This window comes from Notamacropus eugenii, chromosome 7 (genome assembly GCF_028372415.1).
Source record: "Notamacropus eugenii isolate mMacEug1 chromosome 7, mMacEug1.pri_v2, whole genome shotgun sequence".
NCBI classification, from domain to species: domain Eukaryota; kingdom Metazoa; phylum Chordata; class Mammalia; order Diprotodontia; family Macropodidae; genus Notamacropus; species Notamacropus eugenii.
Window position 1 is genome coordinate 166881543 of NC_092878.1, and position 11672 is coordinate 166893214.

Consider the following 11672-nt stretch of genomic DNA (forward strand, 5'->3'; position numbering starts at 1 on the left):
GCGCCCTTTCCAGTCTAAGGATCTCTCTCTTCAAAGACAAGCAGACTTGGTGGAGTGTGAGTTGATCCAAATATCTGGATATCAGTTGGGAATTATGAATGAAATGGTTCATATCCTTTGACTCAGCAATCTCACTACCAGACATAAACCCCCAGGAAGTTAAGGACAGAAACAAAGGTCCAATATACTCAATAAACCCATGTTTATATTATAGGTGCTCCCTTTTTGGTAACAAAAAACAAGAAACATAGTGAGTGTACATTAATTGGGGAACAGCTGAAAAAACCCCAGCACAGAATAGCTACCTCCCATGTACATAGCACAGTTAAATCTTGCAAAGCACTTTATACAGGTTATCGCAAATAGTCCTCATGACAACCCATGAGATAAACGCAATTATTATCCCCATTTTAGATGAAGACATTGAGACTGAGAGAGGTTATGTGAACTGCACAAACTTCCTTAGCCCGTTTTAAACACAAGAGCCTCCTATTTCTACGTTCAACAATCCTCCAGCCACCTGGCTGCCTATATGAATACATAATGTAGGCTATTGTATTTGTGTACATGTATTATATATGAGCAAATATGTGCATATGTGTATATATGTATGTATACATGTATGGCTATAGTTGTGTATATATTATCCTACATAACGTATGTACATACACATGTACACACACATCTATATGTATATACGTATTACATACATACACAAATGTGTAATTTATGTATATAAAATGGAATGAAGTTCTTGTGCAGGAATGTCAAAGAGGAGGGATTCAGAGAAGTCTGCGAAAATTTTCATGAACTGATGCACAGTAAAATAAGCTGACAGAGCTACAGAAAAGCTATGCAAATATGTACAATGACCACAACAGTGTGAAGGGAAGGGGGAAAATCACCAGAAGGAAAATAAATTCTGAGTGACTGAAAAATCACTGGTGACTCCAGAGAAGAAAAAGGGAAGCATCTACCTCCTCCCTCTTCATGGCAGGGTAAGAGATTACCAGGGCAGAATGTTATCTACAACAGAGGTATCAGACACAGGGCCCACAAGAGATCCACAACACTCCCAACTGGGGTAAATGCAAGTAAGAAATATTTAACAAAATCAATCCAAATACAATAGAACATAGATAATGTTAATGTGTGGTTCTGTAAGTCAATGTGCTGCCACAGGGATCCTTATGAATGGTTTACCAGCCCCTTTTCTACTGAAGTTTGACACCACTGATCTATAATATCAATTGTGGTCATGGTACTTGTTTGTCTTTATTTTAAGACAGGAATATTTATCCTGGACCAGAAACTAGGTGGTTTTAAAAATTTTAATAACTGTATTGTGATATGATCATTATCCTATGATTTTAGTTCATACATTTAAAAACATGACTCTGAGGAGTCCATAGGTTTCATGAGACTGCTACCAAAAAGGTTCAAGACACATACAAAAAAACCTTTAAAAACACATTGTTACAAGGAAATATTTAATATGTAGACAAGGATTGGGTTTCTTGATTTTCTTTTCTTTTTCTTGCAGAAGTGACTATGATGTTAAGATGACATATTTCAATACAATATTTTTCAAGTTCACTTGCCCAGACAGAGAGAGGCAAAGCAAAGTTGAATAGTTAGACCTTCTCTCCATCAGTCACAATCACTGAGCAGCTATCTCACCCACCCCAATCAGCAATATCCTGCTCCTACTCTTTTTTTAATTAAATTTCATTTTTCAACTATTAAGCATTCATTTTCTCTCCCTCTCTTTTCCACCTCCATCATTTTTCATTGAAAAAGAAAAAAGAAAAGAAAAACTCTTGCAACAAATATATATAGTCAAGCAAAACAAATTCTCATGTCCATGTCCAATGTCTGTTAAATGTATGTCTCCTTTGCATGCCTTCCTTAAAGCTCAATTGGTCAGTGACTGCCCTGTAGATCTACGTAGATTTCCTTAGATCACTCTTCCTTTCTCTTCCCTTCAAATACTGTTTCTCCCTCCAGAATATATTCTTGAGAATTTGTCTTCTTTCCTGACCAAGTTTCCCAATACGATTTTAGAAGATGGATTTCTCTGAATACTGTGACTTTGACTAGGTCAAATATTATGGTGCATGTCAGCTTATGTACAGCTTTCTTCTCAGATACTAGACTGTTTACTTCCGCACTCAAAAGTTCTAATAATTTCTACTTCAGAAACCAAACTTTCCCTGTTTGTCAGTATCAAATCAAGAAAAGCTGGTTCCATGGTTACTTCTTCCATCATTTGGAGGTTGACATTATCATAAAGACTATCCAATGATTTATTAGCAGCTCTACTTTTGGCAGAGATAGAGAAGACAGAAACAGAGACAGAGGGAAAGAGATGGAGAAAGAGAGGAAGGGAATAGAGAGAAAGGGAAAAGGAGAAGATTTGGGAGAAGGAAAAGGAGAGAAAGATGGAGAGAGGGAAAGAGAAGAAGAGAGAAAAAGAGGGAGAGGGGAAGAAATAAGGGAGAAGAGAAAGGATGGTAAGGAAGAGAAAAAGGGAGGAGAGAGAGGGAACAAGGAGAGGGGCTACTGGAGAGGATACAAGGGATGAAAAAAGATAAGGAGGGAGGGGAAAAAGGAAGAAAGAGCGAGAGAAGGAGAAGAGTGAAAGCTAGACAGGGAAGGAAAAAGGTGGGATGACAAGAAAAGATGAAACAAGGCAGGAAGAAAAATGAAAAGAAAAGAAGAGGAGGAAGGAAGGGGAGAGAAAGAAGAGGGGATGGAAGGAAATAGAGAAGGAAAGAATAAGGGAGGAAAGGAGAAGAGCAAGGAAAGCAAAGATTGAGAAACAGAGATTGAGACAACATGAGAAATGAAGAGGAGAGAAGAAAGGGAAGGTGAGGGGAGAAAAGAACAGAGACAGAGAGATAGAGGGAGAGAGATCAAATTCTAATAGATGTCTAGTACCTGGATTCCCCAATCACTGATGGATTATGATTCTGTGCCAAGCTTCTGATCTGTTGGAGAAATATTTCATCCATTTCCTCCTTCCACCCAGGAGGTCTAAGCACCACAAAGGGCATTGACAACCTGAATTCTAAGGCTAAGGGAGGGAACAAACCAAGTATAGAGAGAATTTCTGCAGTATCTCTGGAATATCTATAAGGACTAAAATATTTCCAACCCAAAAAAAGACTTAATATGAAAACAAACCAGTCCCAGTGAGAGGTAGAGATTGGGATCTGGTTTTGGGCAAATCACCCTGCACACAGCACACAACTGATGCCTCAACTGGCTGCAGGCATACATTTTTTGCCTTTACATAATCAAAACAGGCTGAGTCTTCCCCTAGTATCTATGGGGAAATTTTTAAACAACTAAAAACACATGAAGACTTCTAAAACTCTGGGTAGATTGTCTTTAGACAATGATCTATGGAAAGACACAAATGAAAATGGGTGTCATTTTCTTCTGCTTGTCTGAGGTGAAAACAGATGTAGCATTAGAAGGGATCTTGGAGAGCACTGAGGCCAATTACTAATCATCTCCATAATATTGCCACGGCTGATCATCTGCCCTGAACTGTGAGTTTCAGAATATTACAGTGTCCCAAGACGTAAATCACAGGCTAGCCAATGGGCAAGAGAGAGGTACATGTTGAGTATGAACAGGCTATGATGCATTACCAAATTTTTCAGAAAAAGCAATGAAAGGGATATATATACTGAAAAAAAAAAAAGATGAGTAGGACATATGCCAAGAGATGCCCAATAAATAGTCAATGAGACCTAACAGTGTCTATGCAATCAGATAAGGTCTAGAAAATAGCTCCCAGCACAGGACTTATGGGATGGTACAGGCAAGAACATTTGGACGTATTCAGATCTGCCTCACTGGAGGGAATACTTGGATCTGAAAATCTATCAACATATTTCCCTACCCACCCTTCTCTTTAATCCTCTAAAATCTATTGCCCCAAAATCTAGGGGTACATCGTAGACTATGAGCAGCTGAATTAATACCTTCAGGATTCAGTTGGCTCTCTTTAGTAAGCACTGTTGCAGGGATATCACGATTTTGAAATATGGGGGTTAAAACCTGCTCTCATCTCCCTGGGAGAAGGCATTCATTTTGCTATTAAAGAAAAGTCCTTCTATGGTATCATTTTTGCTAAGTTCCTTGAGCTAACAATGTCCTCAACATATGGTTTCCATTTTTAAAGGGACAATCACTTCTCTGGCTCCTATCCAATTTAAATGCCTATTTATAAAGATGATTTATCAGGTAATGTGGACAAGAGCTAAAACAGTAGCAAGAAATACCAGGAAAGGGTGGGCCCAAAGTTTAGGGGCATCTGGCTTTCCTATAAGTTTACATTTAATTTTTTGGAACGTACCTAAGTATATCTGGTGTGGAGGCTATTTATCCTTCCTCCTCTCCCAAGGAGTATTGTCCTTGAGCAAATGCAAGGTGGAGGACCAGGACATTTGTCCCTCCCACTACCAGCACCATGATCTAGGGCTAGAAAAAGCCAAGGATGATTTGAATAAGCCCACCCCCTTACCTCACAGAACATCTTTGAGACTGGAAAGAGGATAATTCAGGAGAACTTAAGGTACTTTTCCCTAGCTCATGAATATGTGGGAGGTACTCCCTTGGGTGGGCACCCCCAGACACCTAGGAAGGTGAAAGAACATCAGCCCAAGAAGAGTAACAATGGCTCCTGTGAAGATAGAAGCTGGCACTTCCTGAGACAAAGAGGAACTTCAAGACAGCACACAGGCTGGAAATAATGGAGGAGAATCTCACCTGATCAGGAGCAGAAGTAATGGGCTCTCCACCCACCTCTTTGCAAAATGGATAATCACCAGAGGAAACTTGTGTTCCTAGGGCTCTCTAATGAGGTCAATCTTGTTCTCCTTGATGCCCCATTACTGGAAAACAATACTGTCATATTTAAATTACTTCGTAATATTGTGAACTATGTGTTCAAAAAAGGAAGCAGATGCCAGTGTACTGAGTGCTGTCAAAAAGAGGGACTGTCCCAGATTTTTTCCATATTTTCTGGGTGGGAGCTCCAAGTTAGAAAGGTGAGGCATTCTCGCAAGTAAGACTGGATACTCTGTGCTATGAAAAACTCTGACACAAAGATTACAAAAACAATAGCATTTGGACAGTATCGTACCAAGAGGCAACTGTCCAAAAAGTCTGGATCCAGGCTGCCTTTCCCCAGTCATTTCACATCAATCCCATTCACATGCTCTGCATTCCAGACAAACTGTTCCATTTGCTGCTCCCCAAACTCAACATGCCATCTCCTCCCTCCATGCCTTTGCATGGGCTGTTCCTCATGCCTAGGATGCCTCCCTCCCCTTCTCACATGTGCCTCATAATCCTTAGCTTCCTCCAAGACTTTAGTCAGGGACCTCTTCCTACAGAAAACCAGTTCCCTAATTGTTCATGCTCGGTCCTCTGTCAAAAACATTTATTTGGTAAAAGATGTCTTCCTTCTCTTCCAGTCAGAACATAAACACCTTGAGGACTGGGTCCATTTGTTACAGACACAAGAAAAATTGAGGGTTGGATGTGAATCAGCCCAAATATTGATTGCTATGATGACTGATTTGAAGTATCTTCCACTCCTTCATAGATTTCTCTCATTTGCTAGAAGCATATGCAGATTAGTGCAATTATCGTGACACTTTAAATGACTAAGGCTTTATCCTAATACCTAAGAACATATAGCAGACTTTTCTATGAGTTACAGGTGTATATCACTATAGAAAGGGTCTCTTTCTTTCCCATCCAGCATCAGTATTCTAAACCCAACTACATTTTTGCCAGACCTCTACATTTTTTTTCACATTTTATTTTCAATAAACATCCTTCCCTCTCCAACACCTGTGATTTTCATTGGTATTAGAGAACTCACAGTGTGGAAATTCCCTTCATCAACACCAATGGGCAACTCATCTATAACTTACAGTCTTAGAATAGAATCTGTAACACTAATAGGTTAGTGACTTGCCTAGGGTCACATCCCCAGTAGAAGTCTGAGATGAGATTGGAGTCCATGTTTGCTTGACTCTCTCATATTTACTGCATTAAGCCACTTCTCATCTAGATTTTTCCCAAATCATTTAGTTTCATGTAATAAATATAAAGATGAAATTTTAAAATGCATACATATATATGCACATATAGGTGTGTACATTGCATTGAAAATCAACCAAAATCAAACCACTGTTCCCTACTGTTCAGCAGAAAAAAAATCAGCAGGCTGATTATTTTTAAAGGTAAAAATTACTAAGACTTTGTCTCGGGAAATGACCGTGCATTTCTCCATGTGTTTACAAAATGCAGACAATCAAGCTGTTTCTGTCCACACTGCTGCTCCTGTAACGTCTGTTTTATTAAGAATAATGTTCTTAGACACATGCTGGAAAATTCCTGCAGCATTTCTTCTGTTTTCCTCATACCACAAGGTCAACCCCTGGGATTAAGAAGATGTTAAGGGCACAATAAGACACTGAGAGGTGACTGTATACATGCCATACATACGTGCCAATCTCATGAAAATAAGTCTATGGATGTCCCTTCCCCCATCCCTTCCCATGAAACCTGAAATAGCAGGATCCAGCTGTGGGGATGCCACTGGCCATCTCTGTCACTCACAAAATCATAACTGGTGTATCTGCATGGAATTTTCACTCCCCTTTGGAAATTGTCTTTTGTGGAGTCTATACTGCAATGTAGAGCAGGTGGGGATTCATTGGAAGCAAATCAAAAACCCGATGAAGCAACAATGAGGTAGAGAAATCTGACTTCACTGCTTCAGTGTAGAAGGGGTGGAAAAGACCGAAAGCACTCCTTTTCAGCACACACATTGATTTAGAGTAGGTTGCACAAAGTGTGAAGGAGACACCAACAGGAAGTGTTTGTCTTTTTTTCTTAAATCCATTCAATTGTTTTGGATCGAACGGAACTGTTTCTTTTCAAACAGCTTGCCAGCCATGGGTGTGGCAGCAACAGATATCATTTGACCCCCAAGGAGACCCTCCCCTCTGGGACACTCACCTTTTCCTCATCATTCTCAATGAACTCTTCCCTGCTCATAAATCTGCAGCAAAAAGCAACCCCCAGCAACTCCTCTCTCCTCTCTGGAGGTCAGTTTGGTTTGGTCTGTTTTTTCCAGCAGTCCAAGAGAGCTGTCGGTAGTGGCTAACCGTATTTAACTGAGACCACCATTTGGAAACCATTGCCAGATTCCTTCCCTCCATTCATGCCACAATGAAATCCACCTTCTCCTCAATTCGAATAACTAACTTACTCTTTCCTGTGTTCAATTGATCAAACTCATAAAAATGTATCCACCTTGCTTTGGGTTCACCAACACAGAAATTTTCTGTTAAAATGCAAGAAAAACTTTTCTTGATTGCTTCCTTCCATCCTTAGCCAGAGGCAATGCCTAGAGAATGATATGACATCACAGGGCTTGGAAGCCCTACCTGCTCACCCTGCCAGTGCACCACCAGTGTTAACCCAGACTCTGGGCAACAACAGTGCTTAGCTTGCTTGTCTCCTAGTGTTGACTATGTTGTATATTGGGGAGAGGTAGGGGAAGAGAGATCTCCAGGTCATTTTTAGCAGCATTTTGCAGTATGCACTTTGGCCAACAAAAACAGAGACCAGTTGCTCTAAGAAACCGCATCTCAGAAGCATAAAAATAAAGCAGCATTTAAGCAGATCCTATATATTTTCTGCGTCCAAGAATAATAAGAGAAATTTACCTTATAACATCCAGTTATTGCCTAGCAATCCGAAGTGAAGCCACTTTTAATCTCATCAAGCAAGGGCCATTGACGTCACTGCCAGCAATGGCTGCCCTCCTATCCCCTCCCCACCGTTCGTGGTAAATGATTCATAACTCGGACTTCTTTGGGAATAAGAGAAAAGGCCTTTCGTTGGTGACAAGTCCCCTCTTTTCAAAGGTGTCAGGGTTATTCAGTAGTCACGTTTCCCATTCTAAAATCGGCCGGCCAAGGCGCTGGGCTCGGGGAGAAGGCAGATCCCAGCGGGGGATTTTCCACGCTTCACATCTATCAGCCCTATTGGGGAATCCCAGCGTCATTCACATTTCTTCAGCACTCTCCTCTGTAAACAGCTCCTGCCTACATGTTGGTGCAGTCCTTACATGTCTCCTGGACACTGGGGGATTTCCCTCCTGGGCCCTAAAAGGAAACACGGAGACGCTGACTAGCTACAAGTGACAGGCACCTCTAACAACTGCTTGGAATTTACATGCCAAGGAAAACAGCACTCCGTGAGATTTTTTTTAAAATCAATGAACTCAAGTCTATCAACAAAATATCTACCAGGGAGAAAAATATATATATTTCTGAAAGTTGAAATGTGTCACAGTATCTTTTCAATTTCTCTCGTCATCTGAGAATAAACAATTTGGTGATGATATGGCTAACCCTCCCCACCCCACTCCTCAAAAAAGAAAGAAAGAAAGAAAGAAAGAAAGAAAGAAAGAAAGAAAGAAAGAAAGAAAGAAAGAAAGAAAGAAGGAAAGAAAGAAAGAAAGAAAGAAAGAAAGAAAGAAAGAAAGAAAGAAAGAAAGAAAGAAAGAAAGAAAGAAAGAAAGAAAATTGTAAGAACCACAACAAACAAAACACACTCATGCACAAGTCCACTGAGACAGCAGACAAAATCTGATGAAGGCACCCAAGCTGCCCACTTGTAAAGAAGCCATCAGCACCAGATCTCTCCAGCCTGCAAGGAGTTAGACTTCCCCAGGCAGAGCACTTGCAAAGGTAACATGGGTCTGACTTTATATCTGAAACTCCATTATAGCCCAGACTCCCAAGCTGAATTCAAATCGTCTTACTGGGCAAAGATCCTCGCTGTAGAGTTTAATAAAAATCCTTAGAGTTCTGGGGGTGGGGGCTCACACGTGTATGCACATGGGAACACACACACACACAAATCTCTATTCTGGAGACACATCCACGTACTTAAGACAATTACATCAGGAAGAAACTGGGCCCTTCCTATCTCGGTTCCAATTCAGAGACCTCCAGGACGTGTCACGATGCCAACAGCCCCTATCCATGTCCAGCTCCCATAGACCAGTTCCCAACCAGCCATCCGGACACCTGTAGCTCTTGCTGTAAGAGTACAAGGGAGGGAAATCTTGGTACCCTCCCTTCGGCGGACAACACGAACACACACACACACACACACACACACACACACACACACACACACACACACACACTCGGAGGCCGAGGCGCAGTCACATCTGCCCACCTAAGGAGCTCGCCCACGTTAGGCACTCCTGCTTCCCCTCTGCCTCAGGCGCTCTCCATCAAAGCACGGATCAAATCCCCAGAAGCCGAGATCGGAGCTGCCCGGCAGCTTTCTCTGCGGAGGGGCCACACTCCTCCTCACGCTGCCTGCCTTCTCCTTCTCGGACCCGCTCCAGGCCTGAGCCGGGCTTCGCGGGCAGGCGTCACTGCCCTCTCCCGCGGAGCCCCCCGTGCCCTCCCGTCGGCGGACCCGGGCACTTACCGCACCGCTCACACAGCAGTCGGCCAACTTCCTTGCGGACTTTCCTGCCTGCGGGCAGCGGGGGCGAGGAAGCCTTGAACGCCGCGGGAAGCTCGCCGCCGCTGCCGTTGGCCTCCGGCTCCATGAAGAAGATGTAGGTGCGGTCCTCCCGCAGCCGCCGCGGCGGAGGCGGAGGCCGCGGGTCCCCGCAGGGCGCCGGGGAGGCCGAGCCCGGGGCCGGGCCCAGGCGCACGGTGACCAGCGCGTCACGGCTCAGCCCGCCCGTCTTCACCGCCCACACGTGGCGCACTCTCACCAGGTAGGGAGCTTCGGGGTCCCCGCCGCCGCCGGGCCGGGGGCTGGGGCTGAGGCCGGGGCGCGAGTGGGGCGTCGCGGGAGGCTCCTCCAGCCCTCTGACGGCGGCTCGGGCCGCCTGGTCCAGCGCGGGCCCCTGGTCGGGCGGCCGCCGGCGGGGCACCTGGCCCTCGATCACCACGGCCGCGCGCTGAGTCCGCTCCCGCACGGAGCCGGCGCCCCGCGGCGCCCACCAGCACACCGCGCCCGGGGCCGCCGCCCCCGCCGCCAAGGCCGAGGTCCGCAGCAGCAGCAGCGGCGGCAGCAGCAGCAGCGGCAGCAGCGCCCGCGGGCCCCGACCCAGGGGTAAGGGAGGGGATGGCGGAGGCGGAGGCGGAGGCGACGACGGTGGGGACGGGGCCCCGGAGCTCGGCCTCGCCCGGGCCCCGGACTCTGGCGCCGCCGCCCTGCAGCAGGCGAGCCGGGGCCCGCGCCAGCCCATGGGGAGGGCGGGCGGGCGAGGGGCGCACTCCCTCCGCCCCCTCGGTCCGGCGGGTCGGTGTGCTCCCGCCGTGGGCGCTGCCCGCCGGTTGGTGCCCGCTCGCGGCTGGCGGCTGGCTGCTCTCGCCCTCCTCCGGGCGCCGGAGGCTGGCTCTCCTCGCTAGCTCGCTCCCAAGCTCTCCCCGCACTCCCTAGATGCTTCCCGCGGCCGCTGCTGCTGCTCTCTTCGGCTCTCTGGCCCTCTCTCCTGCTCGCCCAACCTCTGGCTCTCCTCCTCTTCCTCTCCCTTCAACTTGCTCCTTTCCACTCCTGCTGCTCTGCTCCGTACGGATTGGGGGCTGGGGGGAGGGGGGAGAGGGCGTGACTTGTTTGTGGAAGCCGAGGGAAGGGGCCGGCAGGGGCGGGAATCCCAAGTGCTGCTGCCCCAGAGCAGGAATTGGGGGAGTGGGGTGGGGGGGAGCTGCTGCTGCTGCCACCCGAGCTGGAGGTGGAGCCGCTGGAGGCTCGGGCTGCTGGCAGTTCACAAGCCTTTGTGTGGAGGGATGCTGCAGCACAGCCTGCTAAGGCTCTGTGAGTCTGGGTGGGAGAGAGACAGAGAAACCAGGAGGCGGAGTCGTGGGCTGGGAAATCACTCTCAGGTGGTGGAGGTGGTGGTGGTGGTGGTGGTGGTGGTGGTGGTGGTGGTGGTGGTGGTGGTGGTGGTGGTGGTGGTGGTGGTGTTGGAGGTGGTAGTGTTGGAGGTGGTGGTGGTGGAGGTGGTGATGGTGTGGTGGTGGTGGTGGTGGTGGTGGTGGTGGTGGTGGTGGTGGTGGTGGAGGTGGTGGAGGTGGAGGTGGAGGTGGTGCTGCTGCTGCTGCTACTGCTGCTGGGTCTCTGCTAGTGGTGGGGGTACCCTTAGAGATGGGAACTATGTGCCCTTTCTTCCAGCCTTCACCTGACTTTACTGAGCATTTTTCTTCACCTACCCCCCCCCCCCCCCCCATAGCTTAACCTACCTGGGATAGGAGGGCAGGGGATATTTCCCCCTCTGACGGCACCTTTTAAAATTCAATTTCATTCAATTCTATAAACTTTCATTAAGTGCTGTGTACAGGGCACTGTGTTACACTCAGGCTGCAAAAGGGGAAAAGAGCACAGTTTCAGTCCCCAAGGGACTTACCTATATGATAACATGAACGCAGATAGTCCCAAGAATAGAAAGGAAAAACAGTCTGCAGCTACTAACCTAGATATTATGTGTGGGGGCTCAGAGTTGGACGGAAAAGGAAAGATAAAATTCCTTACTTTAAAAAAAAAAAGTCCTGGATGGCTGGATTAGTTGATAGTTTAGAAATAGCAGCCGTTCAGTT

The 11672-nt window shown here is 46.2% G+C and overlaps 1 protein-coding gene across 1 annotated transcript; it reads right to left on the minus strand.

Moving 5' to 3' along the window:
- Positions 1–8481: 8481 nt before the first annotated feature.
- On the minus strand, positions 8482–10324 carry LOC140514796 (uncharacterized). Its single transcript, XM_072625173.1, has one exon. It carries the CDS (start codon positions 10322–10324, stop codon positions 9491–9493), a length of 834 nt encoding a protein of 277 aa, XP_072481274.1. The 3' UTR covers positions 8482–9490.
- Between the last annotated feature and the right edge of the window lie 1348 nt (positions 10325–11672).